This window comes from Rattus norvegicus, chromosome 20 (assembly GCF_036323735.1).
Source record: "Rattus norvegicus strain BN/NHsdMcwi chromosome 20, GRCr8, whole genome shotgun sequence".
Classification (NCBI taxonomy): Eukaryota; Metazoa; Chordata; class Mammalia; order Rodentia; family Muridae; genus Rattus; species Rattus norvegicus.
Window position 1 is genome coordinate 9253159 of NC_086038.1, and position 22763 is coordinate 9275921.

Here is a 22763-nt window from a genome sequence, read left to right on the forward strand (position 1 = left end):
ACTCAGCTCTCTCTGGGAAGATCTAACATTGCCCTAGAGGGAGAAACCAGCCAGGACCTCAGACCACAGGTGTCTCTGATGGCTCTGAATGGGTAACAAAGTACCAAAGGGTCTGGTCCCACCTTGCTTTCGTTCCCACTGGTACAGACTAAGAGGAGCCATTCTTAGTCCGTACAGTGCTGGGCCAGTGTGTGGTCTTGAGAAAGTGACTCCTTTCAGACACCCTAGACTCCTCCTCACAGAAGAGGGACCACACGCTAGTCCTATTTCTCAGTGTTACAGAAATAACACCTAGTCATCTCCAACTCGAAAGCCAACATTTGGGAGATGAGAGCTTATGGGATGCAATCAGGTTTATTCGAGGACCAGCACCTTGGCGGATGGATAAGGCTCTCCCTAGAGCTCTGCTTTGGAGCGTCCAGGGATGCAACTGATGTTTACAGGGAGGAGGGAAGCAGAAAGGCTGTGAGTATCTTGGATGTAGTCTTAACTTCTAGTACCCTTTCCCTCTGGCCTGAGCCCTGCAGTGGAGTCCAAGCTCCCAAGAGGAGCTCCTGCACTCCCTTCTGAAGGACATGGTGCTTGGTTGCAAACCAAACTTCACAGAAGTGCCCACGCCTCTTGGTAAAGACTATGGGTAGGCAGTTCATGCTTTATATTGTACAGAGATCACATAGATGTCTTAGATTCTATAATCCTAACAAAATACAATTTAGCAGTGAGCATATTGATCTTTGAGGCTGGTCTCTTCTTTAGAATTTTGAGTACCAGGTGAAAGGGAAGGGACCTAAGGCTTGTAGAGGAGTAGGAAGATGAAGCCAGCCTTGTGGCAGGATGGGCTGGGGCATGTGGGGAGGCTAAGGGAAGGGAAGCAGGGAAGGGGAGGGGAAACGGATCTGAAGAGGGGAAGCAGGCCTGGAGAGGGGCAAAAGAAGGCTCTGACAAGAACCCCAAGGAGCAGCCGGGTTGTCACAGCCAAGCACAACACAGAGGTAAGTCTATCGAAGTGTGCAGGGGTTAGACCAGGCACCTAGTCTGTGCTGATTAGCCCAGCTGCTCTCTGTCTTATCCAAGACAGTCTGCAAGCATCAAAACAACTGTGAACAGGGAAGGGTGAGGTCCTAGTAGGCTTGAATCTTCCTTCTCCAACCTCAGTCCGGCTCTCTCAAGTGGGATGGTTACTTAGGAAAGCTCCTCGCTATCACACGGAAACTCAGTATTGTCAGAGTTTGGCAAAGCCACACAGAAAGGCGTACATCCTCAACCACCATGGAAGGCTTCTCCTCTCAAAGTTTTGGTTACAAGAAGTCAACTGTATACAGTCCAAAGATAATAAATGGAAAATTCCAGAAACACACTACTGGTTGAGTCTTTAGTTACTGTTTTGGATACTGTGGGGGAAATTTCATGCCTTTCCTCTCTCCCCTCAGGACATAAGTCATGTCCACACTGAACTCGCTACCCACCCACCAGCCAGCTGATAGCTGCTTCATTTATCGGGTGGAATCTTGGTAGAGCAATAGTTGTGTTCAAATGACCCCTATTTTACTTTGTAATGGTTACAGATATAAAGGAAGACATAACGGGTTTGTAGGTAGGAGCCTTACTAAGATAGTTGTAGCAACGGGCAGGGTTCTGAAAAGAGAGAGCCTTCAGCGTCGGGATTTGGAGTTTCTGACTCTTAGAGATTTCGGGAGGGAGGGGCATGGCTCACACCACACCAGTGACCTAATCTGAGTATTAGGAATGGAGCAAGAAGGCTCTGGATAGGAAGTTGAGGTTGTAGCTTAAGATCATCTTGGGTCAATGCATGGGGAGCCCTTGGTTGCCTCTAGCTGCAAGGAAAAGTGAGAGGGACTAGGAGGCCATAGTAGGTCCCACCTGATTGTTCTCTACCTGAAGTGGGAGAGGCTGCAAATGGCATGGCTTGACTTCTCTGAGCTTGTGACATCTGCCCTCTTATTGTGCTGTCTAGTTTTATATCAACTTGACACAAGCTAGAGTCATCAGAGAGGAGGGAGCCTTAGTTGTGGAAATGCCTCCATAAGACCCAGCTGTAGGGCATTTTCTTAATTAGTGATGGATGAGGGAGGACCCAGCCCATTGTGGGCGGGGCCACCCCTGGGCTAGTGGTCCTGGGCTCTATAAGAAGGCAGGCTGAGCAAGCCATGAAAGACAGCCAGTAAGCAGCATCCTTTTGTGGCCTCTGCACCAGCTCCTGCCTCCAGGATCCTGCCCCGCTTGAGTTCCTGCCCTCACTGGAGGGTGATGAACTATGATATGTTAGTGGGAGTGGTCATATGTGTTTATAACTTCTGTGCTTTATTTCCAGTTGTGTTTATCATTTCTTCCCGTGACTAATAGATAAATTACATCCATAGAGGGGGGCTCTAATTTGGACAGGGTTGGGTCAAAGCTCAATGACTATGTGGCAGTTTGTCTTGGTGATGGGCCCCACCCACACTACACATACTACACACCACATACACACGTATGCGCGCGCACACACACACACACACACACACACACACACACACACACACACATTTTCTATTGCAGCCACAAAGCAACTGATTCATACTCTGAAGACTTCATCTGTGACAAGCTTAAATGACCAATGCCTGTGTCTCACGAAACCCTCCTCTGTTACTGGGTAATACAGGGACCACAGGACTGTAAGCCATGTAAGAGGGGCTGTGGACACCATCGGCTGTGGTCCATTAGCAGAGTTCATGGAGGACAAGTGGGGCAGACCCTGTAACTTAGAACCCCTCTATTCAACTTGCTTTTAGTGTCCAGTCTTGTCTTCACCTGGCCTGTGTCCCTTACTCTGTTTATGAGTCCCACAATACAATATGGTACACTTCTGATATGCTGGGAAACCTTAACAGGAAAATGCAAACTCCCGACATGTGTAGCATGGTCGGCTTTTGAGGTGAGCCCGTGATTTCAGTGTCCGTGGCCCATGGCCACGCATTCACTCAAGCCCAAGGACAGGCCAAGCTAAGCAAAGGGACGCCTTTCAGAAGCGAGAAATTCGTCAAGCACCAAATCCTGTGAGAAAACAGCGGAGCCAAAACAAAACAAAACAAAAAACAAAAAACCTCAGACTGAATCAGTCAAAGACTAAGTTCCTCACTCCCAAAACCAGCTCCTGGAAGTAGGCAGTTGGGTTGAGATCTGGAGCCCGGGGCTAGAACGAATAGGTGACTGCGTCTTCAACAATCCACACCAGCAGTTCCTGCACCAACTGGTGTTCGATTGGTGTGCATGAGAGCTTGCCAGTGTTGGCAGCAACTATAAGGAGAAAATCTAGGGTGGGTGGGGGGTGACCGGGAAAGGTGCCGCTTGTGTACATGAGTCCAAGGTTGTTTCAGCCTCAAAGCCAGGGGCTTTAGCAGCAAGCAACTCCGGGTGTCGGGGTTGGAAGGGTTCTCATCCCAGTGGATGGATATGCTTCAACGCCATGGGCAGGGTGGTAAGAGCTGGTACTCCCATCCAACATGTCCACTCAGGAGTCCAGGGAAGGCCCGTGCTGTGTCCACCCCTCAGGAGCTCAGGTGCTGGCTTGTTCCCTCTTCTTCAAGTCTTCAGATCTCTCTAGAAGTGAAAACAGGTTTTCCCTTGCAAACCATGTCTTGGACATGGTGACAGATTTTCCACCAGGTGTCCTCAGGGGTTACTAAGGAGGGTTGTGTTTCTGAGGGAAGAGTCCACCAGCTCTGGATGGCACCCACTCAGAAAGCCCTTTGCACTTTTCATCTCTGCCCAAGATTGTCCCACAGACTGCTACATGCGGGTGCTAGGTCTTAGCCGCATGCTCCTGGGGACTTAGTTGGGACAGAACAATTTTTGTTTTATGCCCTAACTGACTAGGAAAACTTGGTTGGTAGGATGAGAATGATGGCATGGGGACGCATGGGGCCTGACATGGGACAATGCCACAAAGGGAGAGGACTTTTGGAAGGACCTCCCATGGGACAAGTCAAACCTGGCAATCTTCCTACAGAGTGGAGGGGTGGGGGCTTCCGGATCTTCCTTGAGCTACTTGGAAAGCGATTTAGGTGACATCTCCTGCAGGTCCTCAGTGGCCAGAGGCAGCTGATGACTAAGATGCCCTGAGAGATTGTCAAAAGCCCAGCCAGCCACCATAGTGAAGCCCCTCAGACAACAAGACACTTCAGAAAACAGCTGGGTCCTTTCCTGCTTGCCAGTGAGTCTTGATACACCAGCCTTTCTCAAATGATGTTCAAAACATTAAGGTCACCTGGTCCTTACCCCAGATCCCCAACTGAGACTGGAAGAGGGTCCTGGGACTCCAGTCATGCTGAGGTTCTGATCTGGGTATGGCTGTGCCCATGAGCCCTTACCAGCTTGGGAACCCTCACGTATCCGAGTTCCTATCTATCATGAGGAATGTCATAGAACTCATCTTGAAGTACGACATAGAGAGCACACTGGCTAGGACCCTGTTCCTGTCATGGATGCCCAGTCTGAGTCCCTGACTGCCTCATATTCTTGGACAGCGTGAGGCATCCAAGGAGCAGTCTCTTGGCTTTGTGGTGGTCTAGAGTTCCAGAACAGTCAGGCGGGACCTTTGTCCCACGAGATAACCACAGGAAGGCAAGCTTGCGTTCTGAGATTCCTCCATCCCTTGCCACACCTCCCAGGTGCACATGGCCACACCTCCCAGGTGCAGGTGCTTTCAGTGGCCTCTGTGTAAGGACATCACCTGCTCAAACGCCCCTTCGCACAAGGGGAAGACAAGAGTTAGCTAAATCCCGATCTGAAGAGGAGCTTGTGGTACTAAATGCATAATAGTACCAACAGACTGTTCCAGCCGGGAGCTTTCTACCGGCTCTGACTGGCAGCCAGGCCTACACTAGGCCAGCCCCACGGGTTCCATCATGCACCGAAGATGTATGCAAAGCTGTGGAAAGACACGGCTATGACTAGTGTGGCTGAGATCTGACCATGCCCTGGCCTCACCTGCCACCACCTCATCCCTACCCTACCCCAACACAGGAGTCACATTCAGTGTCCTTCCTCATTTAGATGAAGAAGCAAACAGCTTGGGTGTAGCTCAATGGTAGAGTCCCACCGAGTACCCACAAGGCCTTGCATTCAGTCCTCAGTACTAAAAATGAAGAAAAAAAAAAGAAGACCTTGCATTAAACCAATGATGGAAAAATAGTATAATTTCTATACTTAGCAATAATAATTTATATAACATGGACGAGCTTTTTAAAAGACATCAACCCCACGGCATTTGACACACTGACACATGCAGCCTCCCCCTCTGCAGGTTGAAGAGATGGCTCGGAGGTTAAGAGCACTGGCTGCTCCTGTAGAGGACCTAGATTTGATTTGCAGCACCCACATGGCAGCTCACAACTGTCTGTAACTCCAGTCTCAGGAGAGCTGATGCCCTCTTCTAAACCCCCCTCCCCCGGCATCAAGCACACACACGGAGCACAGACACATATGCAGGCAAAACACCCATATGCATAAAATAAAACTAACATTTAAAAAGGAAAGAAACAGAAATTAACCCCTGAAGAAGGCTAAGGGAGTTCTTGAAGGTTTTTTTTTTTCTTATTTAGTCAACCGCTTCAAATGACAAGAACCCTTTAAAAAGGTCCTTGAGGCGGCCCAGTGCTTAAGAGCACACGCCACTCTATACTGCAGTGGACCTGGGTTTGATTCCCAGATCCCACACAGGTAGTTTACAATAATCCAGTAATACAGTAGCTCCAGTTCCAAATCCTACGTCTCCTTCTAACCTTTGAAGGCACTGTACTCACATGCACACACACACATGCACACGCGCATGCATACATGCACACATAACACACATATACACACATGTAAACACATGCACACAGACATATATATACATATACATGCACACATAACACATATATAAACACACATGCACACACATACACACAGACATGCACATACAGACACACTGCTCCCACATATACACAGACACATATACACACACATGCACATGCACATACATGCATGCACACATAACACACATATACACATACATGAACACATGCACGCAGACACATAAACACACACATACATGCACACATAACATACACATAAACACACATGCACACACATATGCACACATGCACACACACATACCACATACACACAGACGTGCACATATAGACACACTGCTCCCACATATGCACAGATACAGAAACATACACACACATACATAAACACATGCACGCGCACATACACACACACACACACACACACACACAACTTATAAAGGTTTTGGACCCCCACAGTGGTCTCTGAAGACCGGAGGGCAGGATGGGATAGGGTTTCCCTTGGGATGTTAGGAGACTTTTAGAACTGAGCAGAGGGCGTGACTGCACGTGTAAGTGCATCAAAGGCCATGGGATTGTTGTCTTTTAAATGTTTGTCCACGTTACATAAATTTCACTCCTATCATGTCAGGAGAAAATATCTTTGAAACTGAACTAGGGGATGATGTAAAACCCGTCTGAGATAAAGTCAGTAAATGTTTGCCTGGTGCCTGGTGTGTGGCTGGGCCTTGCTTCCCTACTGCCCTTCCCCTCTCAGGAGAGACAGGGGTTGTGGCATCTGACTCTCATTGCAAGGCCTGTGTCTATCAGAACATCTCTTTGCCTGTTGCCCGGTGACTCTCAGTTCTCTGGTGGCTCAGGGTTCCTCTCTCTGACCAGGAGCCTCTATAGGCCTGTCCTGCTTCCCCTCCCTGAAGCAAAGCAGTCCTGGTTCTCAGCAAGGGATCAACTTCCCAGCTCATCCACTGGTCACCTTTGTCCCTGTTGAGTCAAGCAGGGCCCTTCCTCCAGCCCCTCCCCTGTATGCCTGGATCACACCTGTGGGATTAGCTGTGTTCTGGGGCCGATACCCAGAACCTCCAAATCACTGCAGAGTCAATATCTTTTCCACCTCCTCCTGGCTCCCCCTGGCAGAGCTGTGGTCACACTGGGTGCAGGGAACACGTGAGCTGGTAGAGAGTCACATCCACCTCCAACCGGGCCACTCCACCCACCTCCAACTGTTCGTGAATCCAGTCCAGGAAGGAGGTGATTCGTGTGTAGACTCCAGGCTTGTTCACCTCAGCACAGCCAATTCCAAAGCTTGTCGCACCCACTAACTTCCACAGTCTCCTCTCCTGGCACACCAGGGGTCCCCCGCTGTCTCCCTGCAGGACAGAAGGAGTCAAAGGTCAAAGAGGCTGGAGCAGCTACACTGTCCTGGCGGCACAGACTTTCCGTGTCATGTTACAGGTGAACCATGTGCACACCTCTCCCCGTATACTTCTAGAATGGTCTCTGTTACTCTCAAGACGTGGCTCCTTGACTGTGTGGGAAAGTTTCCCTCCACCTACGTCTCCCTTCAGATCCCAAACGCTAAACTGTGAATTCAACGGTGGCCTGTGTAGCCCATGGAGCTGGAAGAGAGGGGGTCTGCGTGAGCCAGACCGAACTCTATGTCCACAGGAAGTACTAAGTCTCATTCGCCGTGGCTTTTACAAGCCCAGCCCCACCAGCTCACAGCCCCCTTTCACCCTCAGAATCGGGCTAGAGGGGATGAGGAGAGGCCACACCCCCATGTGCCCTGAAAGACTGGGTAAACACAGGCTGGGCCACCAAGAAAGCCAAGGGATATCTTAAGCAAATTCCTTCCCTGTGCCATGTAAATTTGCTTTCTGTTCCGTCATGGGGAAGCTGGCAGGGGCCTGTCCCATGGGCTGGGTCACTAAATTGGACCCTTGCCTGTTGCTGTGGCCCCAAGGGTTACCGGAAGTCACTTACCTGGCAGCTGTCCACACCGCCTTTCAGATAGCCCGCACAGAGCATGGAGGGTGAAATGATACCGCCATACACATCCCTGTGGTTGCAGATCTTGTTTGAAATTAAAGGGACGGCCGCGTGGTTCAGGACAGGGGAGGCGTCACCTGCTTCAAAGTAATGTGAGAAATGCACCATGAGAGGTAATCCAGCTTTGAGAGCAGAGAGAGAGCAGGGGACGTGGGACAGGCCACCTGATGTGAAGAAGTCACAGCAAAGGCCAGGTCTACTATAGCTGAGACAATAGTCTATCCCTGAACCCATGGTGCTCAGAGCGTCCCCTGCTCGGTGTGCTGTCCCACAGGCAGCCAAGCCCTCGACCCACGCCGGTCAATCCACATTACAAAAGGGAAACTGAGGCCCCAAAGGCCGCCCACATCTGGACAGAACTGGTTGTGGTCAGCGGTAACATACCCTCCAAATGCAGGTGTGGGCCCTGGACCTGTGACCGTGCCATTAGCTAGGGATCCTCACAGGTGGTCAAGGGTACAACTGTGAGATAGCCCAAAGGTTGCTGGGCAAATTCATTAAAATGATAAGGACATATCAACAACATGAAGTAGGTGACATCAGAGAAACTTAGATTCAGATCAGCCTGTTGGCCTTGAAGATGAAGAGGAGGCCACGAGTCCAGGAGTCTAAGAACAAAGGGACAACAGCTGTCATCATCCCCAGAGCCAACTGAGGACCCAGCCTACAGCACCAGCGACCCCTGAGGCAGGATGGTGGCTTCTGACCTATGACCAGAAGGTAATGAACAAACGGGGCATTGAATCCTGGAGTTGGAGAGGCTGAGGCAGGAGGCTTACTGTGAAGTTTGTGGCCAGCCTGATCTACAGTGTAAGTTCCAGGTCAGCCTAGGCTGTAGTGAGACCCCGCATGAGTATGTCTCCAAAGGGAGACACGGAGCTTCCCTCATGGATTGAATTATAACCCCCTTCTTATTTGCCTGCCTGTAACTAAGATGGGTGACCTTGTTTGGAGCAGAAGCTGCTAAACTCTGGATCAAGTACTATCTGGAGGCTGGGTCACCTTGCGTTTGAAGCAGGCTCTAAATCCGACAGCTGATACCAATGGGGTCAGGGGTCAAGGGAATGAGGAGACGGATCAACCTGTAATGTGGCAGGTTCAATACCCAGAACTCACATTAGGGGAAAAAAAAAACAAAACAAACAGAAAAAAATTAAACAACCACCTAGACATTGGGACTGGATAGACGTAAGAGCCAGGCAAGGAACACTGGGAAAAGCTAGAGCCAACAGACACTGGACAGATGCTGGGACAGATGCCACCTGAGACTTCAGACTTCAGAAATAAGAGAGGACTCAAGTCTGCCCTGTCGAGGTTTTTTTTGAGCCATCTAGACCATGGTAGTTTTCTAGTGACAGCAGGCTAGCTTGTGCCTAGAAAATGCACAGGGGAAAGCCATTGCTGGAGAGACCGTGTCAGCCCTGTTCCTTGATGCAAGGGACACAGATGTCCCTGGCAAGTACATGACATGACATCCCTGTCAGTATTACCGCTACCAAAGCGGTGGAGGTTCCTGGGTAATGCCTTCTATTGTATACTCCTAGGAGAAAATAACACACGGTGCCGACTCTCTCAGGCAAGAGTTCTCCATCTTGTACCTGCCTGCTGGCACAAGCCTCAAGGCTCATCAAGGTGGGCTTCAGACACTTGCTTCAGGAGAATGAGAAGGAGCAGGAGGGAGGGGTAGGAGGAGGCCTCGCCATGGAGAAGTACCCACACTTCTCCCCCATAGCTCATTCCTCCATGAAACCTCAAAACTCCACACTATCCAAAGAACGACACTGTGGTGGCCCACAGCTACTCAGCAGACTGCTGTTGTGAACAGTCAGGGCCCTAACCCTGAACTGGGACCTCCAAACATCCCGAGGGGTCCTCCCAGCCTCTGGCTTTGGACCACTGACCTCCGTCCTCTGTGGCTCCCCATCCTGAGGTCCAGCACAATTTCCCGTCTGGAAAGTTCTCTTCAGAGTTGGGCAGGCAGATGGGCTGGATGGTCTCTGTTAGAAGGAGCACAATGAGGTGAGGTCCCTGAAGCCACTGTCCCAGAAATCAAATGACTTTATGTTCAGGTCTCTGAGCCCCCCCCACCCCCCCAGAGAGCGGTTGACATGTCCACTCATCTCCCAACTATGGCCCTAGACTGTGGCATGAATCCAGAGCCCAGCAACAAAACACAGCTGTCAAAAGTCAGACAGTTGGACAGTAGACAGTTCCAGCTTGTAGCCTATGTGAACCTCACTCCACAGTTGCTAGAACCACAGGAGACATACAGAAAGGGTGACTGGTGGATTTATGACAAGATTTTTACTTGCTCAAATGTACATTGGTTCACCGGTGGCCCGTGAGCCACACAGTTGATCACTCCTGGACCAGACTTAAGTCTTTACTGGGTTTCACAGAACATCACACCGCTGCCTCTGGTGTTTGTGGTGACAGCCAGTCTGTATCTAGGCTGTGCCACTGATGCCCTAGCAAAGCCAAGCAGCTGCGTATGCCCAGGGCTTCCATGGGAGCAGCACTTGAGAAGCACCCCTCCCCCCCTTTCCTCATTCTGATAACGAAAAACTGGAGAAGGGTAGAGACATATTTAACTATGAACTATTTAACTCTTTAGCCAAGTACACTGTGGACACTTCCTTTTCTAGAATCAAATATCGCCGGCAGCCCCCACCCAACCCAAGCAGCTTTTCTCTCAGTTTCTCTTGAAATCACATAGATTTGCTGCCGAGAATGAGAGTCTACCTTGGAAGCGGCCCTTCCTGCCCTCCAGGGTGCTTATCCTTGGGATGGTCAGGAGTTTTATTTAAGCCACCATTCCTCCTGTTTTGCATTTTGTGAATTTTGAGAGTTCTAGCAGGGCTCTATTAATGGTCAGAGGGCTGAGCTTGGAACTCACAGATAAGAATAGGAGAGGAGAGGAGAGAGAGGTCGGCTCTAGAATGCCCAGGGAGCTGAGGATGCCTAGAACCTTCCAGATGGAAAGAAAGAGGCAGGTTCTTTGCAAGTCTTCAAGCTACCCCTGCTTGGGACTCTACTCTTTCCACGGGGGATCCCCTACAAGAGGCTCCAAGCAGCAAAAGCCAGGACAGCAAAATGCTCTCGACTCTGGGTCCCTGAGGACAGGCGACTCTCTTCCACCACCTAGAGGCACCAGGTGGCCTGGCCTACTGGCCTGGAGTTCTATCTGTAGCTGGCACCAGAAGGAAACCAGAGCAGAACTGGGAGGCTGTGAGATTAAATTGGCACTAGAGGGACAGCCAAGATCGATAAGCCAAGTCTGAAGAAATCAGGCTGAAATCTTGAGCAAGGGCTCCGTCTCCTAACATGCTCAGATTGAAAACACCTAACTCAGGCAGGTGGCTCGGCTGGCGAAGTGAACGCCTGCACAAGCATGAACACCTGAGCTTGGCCCATGACACCCATGTAAAAGGCCAGCTGGAGTGGCATTGAGTCTGTTACCCAGTCCTGAGGAGGTAGGGACAGAAAGGTCCCTGGAGCGACTCTGGTTCTTGGCCAGTTAGACTATTAGGAAACTCTAGATCAGGAAGAGCCCCTGAGCCCTGCCCGCACTACACACACACACACACACACACACACACACACACACACACAAAAACAGGTGGTGGATGGTCCCTAAGGAATGACATTCAAGATTGACCTCTGACTGCTATGTGCATGCATACATATGTGCACGTATGTGCATGTGCTTGCACGCGCACTCAAACTCTCAGACACATGCACACACACACACATGCACACACACACACACACACATACACACACACACATGCACACCTTTAATGAGCAAATGCAATGCACCATGTTGGCACCCAGCTGAATCAGATTTTGAAATTTCCAAGCAAGGGACGGGAAAACAGCCATTATAGCAATGCTTCAACAGGCAAGGTCTTGAAACAAGCTAGAAGCAAATGCCCGGCACGGAGGCCTGAACGTACCGTCAAAGGTGAGTGGCTCGGACAGCTTCATGAGGGCGATGTCATTGCCCAGTCGCTTTGGTTTGTACTTGCTGTGGTAGATGATTTTCTCCACCAGGTGGGAGGGCACAGGACTGTCCATCAGGGACACGAGACCCACCTGGACAGTCCAGGACTTGGGGTGGTACAGGCTGGAAATCATAGACAGAGAATCTCAGGAGAAATCCTGTTGAGCTCTGCTGTCCCAAGAGCCCAGGGAAACCCAGTGGAAATGGCCCAATGCCCTACACATCTGTGTCCCACATAGACCACACTCCCAAGTCCTGTAGGAACACAGGCCACACCCATGTACATCCCAGACAGGCCAGTCTCTTTGTGACACCCAAAAGACAAGCATTTGAGAGCTGGGCTAAGCTTGGCTCTCCGCAGAGGCCTTTCTCCATTGGACAAACCGGGAGATAGAAAGAGAATCGGCCACTTGCTCTAAGATGCTTTCTGTGACTTCCTTGCCATCTAAACACCTGACAGACATAGCGTCATGAAGGCTCAGTGTTCTCTGGGTGCCCTGCACTCCCACCCACGGTACCCATGGACAAGGTAGTGAGCTACAGGAAGGGCTACGACTCTTATTTCAAGGGGTCTCATTCTGCCTTGAGCTCCTACATCCTTTTTCTACCTTTTCTGTGCTAGCCTAGCTCATGTCACCCTCAGACACAGAGACAAGTCCACTGTAAGGAAGGTGGGCTGCACCCCTGCACGTGGCTTTCTGACTTGCCCTCACTTCCAGACCACCCCTTCTCTAGCTGACCCAGGACTAGACAAGGCTCTGGGGAGAGCAGAAGCCGCAGTAGCCGGCCCCGGCACTCACTCGTAAACACAGTGCGCAGCGGTGACAATCCACAGAGGGGTGATGACGGAGCCCCCACATAGGTGGTACCCCTGGAACTGGAGGCTGACCTGCCAGGGCCACTGAGTGAGCGAGGACACGTTTCCACCCACAATGCGGGGACTGTAGCCAGTTCTCATGCCACAGGCTACAGAGGAACAAAGGTTTATGGGTAAATTCTGTGACCTTTGCTGGAGGAAATTTTGTCAGCACCCCAAACCTCCTACCTAGCAAAATTCCTGTCCCCTACCCAGCGCTCACAATCCTGCCAAAGCTGGAGCTGGGGTAATGAGAGGGTCAGGCAGACAGAAGACTAGGGGGTGGGTGGGGTTTGTGGGAGGCAGTGGGAAGAGTTGTTAGTGCAGAGAGCTGCCCATCAACAGTGTCCCTGATGGCAATGACCTCCTGGTACCTAGCCCCACGCTAGCATCCAGGAGAAGGGGTCTTGAGCAGTCCCCAGTGGGGCTATGACTCCACCAGTGCAGTCTTCCGTGTGGCCCCCTCCATATTCAGACACTTACCTGAGCACTTCAAGGTGACCACATGGCCTGAGGTGCAGCCTTCCCTGCAGTGGAAAGGAACAGTTCATGGACAGGCCAACCTGGTGCTAATTTCAGAGCAGAGGTCGGTCTCTCTCTCTCTCTCTCTCTCTCTCTCTCTCTCTCTCTACACACACACACACACACACACACACACACACACACACACACACACACACACGTCAACCTGGGGCCTGGGTGTCAGAAGAAAGCCTGGCTTCAGAGCACCTGTGGTCTTTGCTCCCTACTTTAGCCTGAGCCTCGGTGGGAGCTCTCTCAGAACTGATTGTTGCTAAGGGAACCTAGTTTTTTTTTCCCCCAGAGTTCTAGGGTTTGGGGAGCAACTGGTGAATGTGAAAGCTGTTTGCAAAGGATGCTGTCTTAACTTCTTCCCTTCCCTGCTTCTTTGCTTACATCACACACACTTACACACATACACACACATACACACATACACTCACATTGACACACTCACATACATACACACATGCATGCATATATATACACACAAACATATATAAATGTACACATACAAACATGCATATACATACATATACATACACATATGCATACACATGCATGTACACACAAATATACTCTACAGACACACACACATACGTACACACATACATATATACAAACATACTTACATATACATATACGCACACCACAAACATGTATACATACACCCCCCATACACATGCATATACACATGCATACACATACACATATACATATATATACATATACATACATAGACATACACACATGCATACACACTCACACATGCACATATACATATATATGTACTCACACATACATAGTCATATATACATACATATATTCATACATACACATACACGTACCACATTACACACACATGCATACACACGCATACAGACTCAGACACACACACACCCCACCACACATACACATTACACACACATATGCATACACACATTTGCATACACATACACCCACACACTCCCACCACACACACGCATGCACACACACACATGTACATACTCACACATATGTGACACCCTGCTGTGAGGCAGACACGTGGCTCAATGGCATACCTGTCACTGCTGCTCCTTTACTGTGCTCCCTTCCCTGCCTCCACTGACCCAGACTCTCCAGGGTTGGGATTCATCCCTGCCCCCCAGCTTATCCACCCCAGCTCTAACCACAGCAGTGAGCTCCACCCTTGCTTGTGGAGGTGACGTTCTTTCCCCTCACGGAGTTCACCTCAGCTTCACAAACCCAGCCTGTGACCTGGCCCCAGTGTAGACAGCAGAGCCATCTGTCCGACCGCTTACCTCATGTACACAGAGTGGTGTAATGCGGTCACCTTGTCATCTGGCAAGAGGTGATTGATGGACACGAAGTCGCCCTGGAACTGCTCCTCAAGTGCATCCACTCTGAGGTGGTCTGAGCTCACATAGCTGCGGGCACATTGGAAACCCAGACCCAACAGTCATGGTGACTGAGACATCGGCCACCCCCCATCCCCCACTCGACAAGTTACAAGCTTTGGAGACCTTTTGGCCCTCCGCAAATCATCAGAGTCTTTTTTTTCCTCTCATACAATGCACTCACCTTAGCCAGGCGTTCCAGTTTAACTGTGGCCTAGAGACCCACTTGCTGACCCACAGTCCACACCCTGGCCTCTCCACCCACCCAGCTCCAGCCACAAAGAAAGACCTGCCAATTAGGTGGTCTCCACCCACCTCACTCGGATGCTCGTGATTTGGCCGCCTCAGGGGGAGCCAGCTAGATGTCTAGCTCCTGAGGGGAAGGGGGAAGGGGATGTTTGAGAGCCTGTTCCACTTTGCCTAGCACTGTCAAAGAAGGCAGTGGCTCAAGGACTCTGGGACCAAACAAATGAGCTCAATGCTGGGAAACAGGTATGTACAGCCATGGTATGGAAGAGAGGTTTAAAGAAATTAGAATGAAGTAGAATGGCTGAGCACAAACCCAGCAGTAGAGGATCGAGGGAGAAGGGATACAGAGTTTAAGGAGTCCCCAAGGTCGGTGGGGAGCAGAGTGTTCTGCAGGTGGCCACCTTCTCACTAACCCAGCAGTTTGTCACCCAGGATTGCACCCAAATGCTGTTAATGCCACCGGGACTCAAGTAAGTACGGTGCAATGCTCAGCCAAGCACAGGTTTGAAGAAAATGGCATCGAGATACTAGCCAGGCATTTCCCCCCAGGGGGAGGCTGCAGTTGGCTGCCTTGGTGTGAAGGAGCCTGCTTTTGCTGGGGTCGTGGGGAGATGGGCAGGGCAATGAGCTGGGGCAGAGGGAGTCTCAGTGTCACAAGCGGAGCCCACGGGTCACCTTAGAGCTGCAGCGACCACCACCATAGCCATGGTCACGCCTACCCCTAATGACCACAGAGCTCCCACGGCCTTTTTAGGCGGATGCTTAATATCTGTTCTAAGGGAGGAATTGCAGCAAACCTCACAAGACTGGCTTGAATCCACACCAAGATTTGAGCCAACTGGCTTGTGCATGCGTACGTGCATATGATGCGTGCATATGATGCGTGCATATGATGCGTGCATATGATGCGTGGGTTTTATGCTATTTGAATCTCCTCTTCTTTAAGGAGTAAAGCTACAGAATTCCCAACATTGTCTCTTGGTAACCTTTGCAGCTGTCACTGAAATCCAGTTGCAGCCGGTTTCAGAACCCAGGCAGGCATGGCGTACAGAGGAATCAGGCCTGGGGACACCTCAGCTGCGGGGCATCTAGGATCCCGTTGGCTTAGATCCTGGACAGAAGGTGTGTGTAGCCATGGAGCTTTGAGGGCCCTGCTTCCTGGGTTAGAAAACAAACTAGGGTATACTTCTGAGTTTGCGATCGTCGATCTTGCTCAGTTCCTCAGACGAGTGTAGGAACTCGGGAACCTGTCTGTGGTAAACTGTGACCTACAGTATCGATGGCCTCCAGGGAAGCAAGGCAGGGGTCAGGAGTCAAGATGGCCATGGAGAGGGGACCCACAGTTGAGCAAAAGCTGTGTGGAAAGGCAGCAGCTGACTCCCAACACTGAAGCTGGAAAGACGCTGTCTTAGATGGTCTCCCGGGGCTAAGGGTGTCTTGAATTATTATATCCTTGGGGCTCGTGAGGATGTGTGTGTGTGTGGACAAGGATAAGTCCAGCATGGCCAGGTGCCAGTCAACCAATATCTGCTCTCTAAGTTGCAAAGCACCAACCAGAGTATTTACTTTTCCACTCAGAAGCTCTGGGCGCACGAACTGTTTGCTTTCTGTTACCGATCTTTCTTTCTTTTTTTGGGGGGTGGGGTGGGGGTGGGGGGCAGGAACTCACTCTTCGGTTCAAACTGAAGCTCCCTTTGTTCCTGCCTCTACCTCCCCAGTACAGGAATTACAAATTACATGCGTCTCCATGCCTGGTGGATACAGGGCTGGAACAGAACCCACAGCCTTGGCTATGCTAGGGTAGACCTCTTACCAATGGAGCTCCAGCCCTCCCTAGCTCTAAATGTCTAACAGCGTTTGCATCTAAGGTCTCTTATCTAGCCCTGAGAACTCCCTTCAAATGTGACACTCTGTGTGACTTGGAGTCACCCAGCTGGTGAGCCTTTGTCTGTCTCCCCATGAGGCATGGCTCCCCGTGCCACGAGGTTGCTATAAGAATGAAGTATAACTCGTCAGTGCATCTAGAGAGCTCTAGACTGTCCCGTAGCAAGCTGCCTTTGCTCTGATGTCCTAGCCATTGGGCCTTGACTCACCTGGGAAACCCCAGCTGGGCACAGGCAATCTTGGCATAGTGGCTTTTCCAGTCATCTGAACACATGGTCCTCCATGCAGCAGCCGTGAACACTTGGAGCGCTGCTCTTTGGCCGCTCACCCGCACTGACCAGGCATGGGGGGATGGGGGAGGGCAATGATTACCAGTAAGGTCTGAGGCTGGGCAGAGGCTGCAGCTCCTTGTTCCACGATCCCTGTCTTCTAACCTGACCTGTCCCCACCTGCAGCCCTTCCCCCACAAGATGCTGCTGCAGTTCCCATGGCTTGCACCCTGGGACCCACCCACCCACCGTCAGCTCAGCATGTAAACATGCATAACAGTTCTATGCAAGAACCCAAGTTAGCCACGTCCCAGCTGGGGACACGGCATGATGCTGGCTATGCCTGGCGTCTGCTTGTGTTCACCCTCTGTGACTTCCTTCCGTGAACAGGACGTGACTCACCGCAACGGTACTCATCCTCCCCGTCCTTGCAATTGGGGACCCCGTCACATCGGGCTGTTAGTTCAATACACTTGAAAGATGAATGGCACCTGTACTTCCCAGAGCAGTCGAAGTGGACTAGGAAAAAGGGAGGGGACAGTAGAATGCCAGCAAGTGACCCCTTCGGTGCCCAGCCCCGACAGCTGTGTGCCTTTGCCGTGTGGCCTTGAACTTGCCCATTAATAATGAAACCTGCATTGAAACTACGTCCCAGACAGCAGCCTGTTTCCTTCAGCCTAGCACCTATCCTGAACTCCGAGAGGCAGGGCTGCCACAACCACAGTATCGCTACCTCCAGCAATCACAAGACAGGGGCCATTCAGACTCTCAGAGATTCAAAGTCGGGAATGAAACTGCACAGCTGGGGTCAATGCCTTAAGCTGGATCAGCAGGAGCCCCAAATGAGACCGCTCAACCGCTCAACCGCTCAACTGCTCAACCATCTCGCTTCTGTTTACTCTGGATCTGGAGCCAATGAACTGTGGAACACACAGTTGAGCAGGAGGCAAAATAAGCTGCCCTGTGCTGCAGTTACTTGAAGGAGAAAACGAGAAACTATGGGCTCTTGAGAGAGCCCCTTCCTCCCCATGACCCACTTTCTCCAAAGCCCTACATACCTCCCTGTAAAAATAGCCAATGCGCGTGGTATGACTTGAATGGAAGGCTTTGTCTGCTCCACCCAAGCCTCCCCCTTCCCATCCCAGAGTCCTGTTTCACCTGCTACCTTTGAGTAATTCTAACCGGCCGGGTACCCCGGTGGCAAAGCCTGGAGCACAGCCAGTGGCCCCTGCCTATTCCCACACTGGTTTGACATTCATGCAGGATGATAAATCCCATAGCCATCAAACCAAAAGGACACCGGCCACCAGTAATTAAGGCCAGGCAGCAACAAGTACCAACAAGGGCGTGGGGGCAGGGGGAGTCTCATGCATGTTTAAATGCCAGACCAGGTAATCGAGCGCCTACTAAATAATAGATGGTACTCACTGCCCAGGCCGATAGCCAACGCCAGTATCAAGGCTATGATCCCAATGACGATGATCGGAAAAAACTTCAAGGGCAGAAGGGACAAGATCTGCGCGGCCACTGCATCTCCATCTGCAAACCAAAGGGATAGGGGTGTGGGAGAGCTGGGGAGCATCCATTCTGAGTGGTGGGAAACTTAAAGTCTAGCCATGTGTGCTGCGTTCCCTCTGTGCCCAGAAAATGCTGGCCCAAAGACAGCTTACTTTATTCGGTGAATGACCATGTTGTCTAGGTCAGTCTCTCTCACCCAGCTCTCTGTCCCATTGCTGTGGGCTGAAAAGTATCCTGACCGGGAGCCCTTGACACCCTAACTCTCAACAACCAAGAATGGGATCTTACTTGGAGACCACAGAGAAGAGAAGTTAAGATGAGGTCCATAGGGCAGCTGCTAATCTCGTAGGACTGGTATCCTCGGGGAGGAGGAAGTTTTAACACAGACATGCATAGAAGAAAGATAAGAGACAAAGGGAACATACATCTGTGGGAAAATGAAGGCAGAGAGCAGAGTGATGTGTTCCCAATTCAAGGAACCCCCAAGGCTATTGGCCAAAGGCCTGTATCTGCACAGTCATAGAATTTCCTGTGTACATCCATGGCAGTGGGACCTTATGGACGTCGGGGCTCTCAGACTTCTGGCTTCCAAAATGGAAGACAAGAAGACCGTTGACTGAGCCACCCAACTGTGGCATATTGTCCCAGCGGCCCTGGGAGAACAGTTGAAGGAAGTCCTAGGTCCCAAGGGGAAGAGGACGTGGAGATTTCATACTGTGTGCTTGAAGCAAAGAAGGCACTGGGCTCTTTCAAACCATCCCAAGCTAGCTCTCTCCTAGAGAGCCACCCTTAGTCTTTGTTCCATACCATTAGCCACATGTGAGCAGAGGCCGCCGTATAGGTAGCTTGTCCGCCCTCCCCCCTGCCCTAGTATGGGGTTGTCCAGTAGCACAATGCCCAGATCAGTAAATGTCTGCTTCCAAACCACACCTCTGCTTGCCACTCTCAAGGACTGGGGTCCCCAGACTCTGGGTTCTTCAGCTCTAGTGGGAACCACCTACTAGGGTCAATGCCCGCTGGGAAGGGGGCTGGCAGTGACAAGGGTGATGAGGTCACCTGCTGTTCAGGGAGTGACAAATCCCTGTCCTTGATGGACATTGGAGAGTCCAGTTCACTGTGGGTGTCACTCCAGGGCAGTCGGCCCTGAATGGCATAAGAACGTTGGCTAAACAAGCCTGGAAGCCTCGCTCCTCCATGGCTTCTGCTTTGGTTCCTGCCCTGACTTCCACCAGAGGACAGACTGTAAGCTGCGAAGCTGATCTAACCCTTTCCTCTCCAGGTTGCTTCTGGCCGTGGTGTTGGCCATAGCAGTAGAAGCTGAGCTAGGACACTTGGGGTGTTGTATAAAAATATATCTCTCTAGAGAGGCTCCACAAAGGACTGGCAAGCAGGAAAACCTCCCAGCCTCCCTGGAAACAAACAAACAAACAAAATGGACTTAAATTCATCCTAACATCACCATGACTTTGCTATCACCACACCCACTGGTGCTCGCCGTGGAAGGGATGGCCAGCTCCTTACACAGTACCTGATGGGGAGCGGGTCTTGTTTGCTTCCTGTTTGTGTGAGGTCGGAGATGTATCTACATAGCTCAAAAGCAGATACAATTCTCGACCCAGGAATGTTGCTTCCAGAAATGTATCCTAAATGTTGTCATGGTTGCACACAGAGTCCTGTCTCCACACACCCTGTGCGGGAAGGTGGCAAACAGGAAGGAGTCTGAACAGCCAACAAAAGAACATTCCCGCAGCACACATGGGCTAGAAGACCCAGGGGGCGTCTTCCCCCCCCCCCCCCCCGGAGCTGGAGACCGAACCCAGGGCCTTGCGCTTGCTAGGCAAGCACTCTACCACTGAGCTAAATCCCCAACCCCGTCTTTTCAATTCCTAAACCCACTCCCTCTTCCTTGTCCTTCACACTCTGTCAGCAGCCCAGATAGCGTAAAAAGAATCCTTCGGGGATCCCGGATACGCAGAAGAGAGCTACAGCCTGAACTCTTCAAGTTCCCACCCTCACCCAGACACAGGGGTCATTCTTCCCATTGCTCCTGAGCCCTGCTCTCAGGACCAGCAAGGGACAGATAGCTCTCAGCACAAAGAGCACACAGCAAAAGACATCAGGCGGGGAACGCTTACTGAATAGATGTGACTCATAAAACCAGCTTTCCTTCTTTGGGTGGCTGGACCACTCGTTCTATCTAGCCAGGCATTTAATCTTTGGTGATGTACAGCGTGCCTGAATTTTCTAGAAGGGCCGTGGCCACTGTTTGTAAGGACTTCTGGAGGGCTCAGAGTTTTCCTAGCCTAGATTTGACCTTCTTTCGAGTGAACCAGAACTCCTGAGGACCTCCCCAAGAAGAGAGCTTAAACACAAATGCATCCGTACACTCACACACTGCCTGCTGAGACGTAGCAAGTGCCTGAGCCAAAGAGGTTCCTCCTTAGCACCCTCTCACTACGTAGTTCTGCGAGATAAGGAAAGAGAGGTGTCCAGCTAGTGATGGAAAGATGCCCAAGAAGGGTGAGGGTCATAGCAAAATCCTTGAGTGCCTATCTAGTATGTGCAAGGCCCAGTTCGATCCCCAGTACTGTAGAGAAAGTAGAGGGGAAGAGAGAAAGACAGAGGGAGCTGGGAGAGAGAAAGAGACTGAGTAGGAGAGTGAGAGACTGCAAGGGGATCGCCCCCAGTCCCAGATGCTTGGCCACACTCGCCCTTTCTGCAAAGGGCCCGCATCCCAAAGGCCCACTTACCTGGTGCCACAGAACTTATTTTCAAATCGTCCAAGCCAAAGAGTGACCGGAAGGAGAAGGGGGCTTCGGCTGCTGGAGGGTCGTTTTCCCCCATGGTGACTATCTCAGGGCCTCTGATGTTGGGTTCCGGTTCCACCTCCACCTGCTTAGCCAGGGGTGAGCAGGGTTGGCCCCTGTGGAGAGTGTGGGCACCAGGGGTGCCTCTGTCCCATTTTAAATCCTTTCAGTGGGACACGAAGCCCACCCCCTGTGGGTTTGTTGCAAGTATCTGTCTACCGAGAACACAACTTTCTCTAGACCACGGTAAATAGCAGAGTGGCTTCCAGAGCTGACAGGAATCAGAATTTTAATTCCTTTCAAGTGACAGCGGTGTCGGTGGCCTCTCTGTAGCCAATCAAGTGGCACTTTTAGAGATAAGCCCTTTTGTCACACAGAAGTCACAGTGTGTTGCTCCTTAGAAAACCATGGCCGTCAGAATGAGACAGCCGTCCTCTGTCCAACGTTTTGATATTTCTTTCTAGCCATAGGATTTACCTGTCATAGACATAAGACCTTCCGATACTCAATTTCTGTGTCCTAAAATGTAGGCAGCACCTGGGAATGGGCGCCGGCACACAGTTAGTAGCGACCCACAGACACAGCCCTTCCCTGACTCATCAAGCGTGACCTAATTGAAAATGAAAGTACCCAAGCCCTGGGGACCCGGGCCACCCAGCCAAGTGAGGAGTGGCTGGCAGCCTCCACGAGGGCCAAACCCTCCGTCTTGGGCCAAACCCACACAGGGCTCTGCTTGGTAAGATAGAGACCTTCTGGAGAGGGCTGAGCGAGCGCAGTTAACAAAAGGTGCTCCCAGGTGAGCCCCAGGTCATCGTCCCAAGTGCACAACCAGGGTGCTCTAGGAATCTGCTTCCTCCAAGGCTGAGGTCCACAGAGCCCTCCCCACCAAGGCTGGTGAGTGTCAACAGTGAGCCTATGTCTGCCTCGTTCCTGGCTACCTGTTGTGTTTATTCACATTCCACATGGAGCCACTCGCCATTAAAAACTAACCTTGGTTGCTTTTTTTAAAATATAATATTAGTAAATGCTAAGCTTCCGGAGAATATGCTTTGGAGGCACTCCCAAGCAGGCCAGGGTTGGTAGGTCCCTGTGAGGAAGCTGGGAAGCTCCTCAGAGCACCGCCTCCCCTGGATCCCTTACGTACCGTTTCTGGAGCCGCCATCCTTGGAAGCAGGAATAATTTCCTTTTTCATTATAAAAACAAGCAGGAGGGTAAGCTGCTGGCCAAAGGGGAGTCCAGTAGGGAGATATTTCTACCAAGTCACTCAGCCTTGCTGACTCCGTCACTGAGGCCAGCGGCATCACCGTGGCGCCTCTGTAACTCAATCTGAACGTGACTATCAGGTAGCCCTGGTAGTATGGG

At 51.1% G+C, this 22763-nt stretch overlaps 1 protein-coding gene across 5 annotated transcripts; it reads right to left on the bottom strand.

Annotated features, from left to right (window-relative positions):
* Positions 1-338: 338 nt before the first annotated feature.
* Positions 339-22009, bottom strand: Tmprss3 (transmembrane serine protease 3). 5 transcript variants are annotated; one of them, XM_039098724.2, is made up of 13 exons: positions 21878-22009; positions 21344-21488; positions 18504-18614; positions 17478-17594; positions 17016-17139; positions 14578-14703; positions 13241-13284; positions 12702-12867; positions 11855-12024; positions 9800-9895; positions 7833-7978; positions 7067-7219; positions 339-3600 (listed from the first exon to the last, which is right to left on the bottom strand). In XM_039098724.2, the coding sequence occupies exons 2-13, from the start codon at positions 21435-21437 to the stop codon at positions 3583-3585; spliced, it is 1365 nt and encodes a 454-aa protein (XP_038954652.1). In that variant the 5' UTR covers positions 21438-21488; positions 21878-22009; the 3' UTR covers positions 339-3582. The 5 variants fall into 5 exon arrangements, with proteins under 5 accessions (XP_038954652.1, XP_038954651.1, XP_038954650.1 ...); XM_039098723.2 differs by having other exon boundaries at positions 21344-21485; positions 21878-22002; XM_039098722.2 differs by having other exon boundaries at positions 21344-21516; positions 21878-21995.
* Positions 22010-22763: the final 754 nt, after the last annotated feature.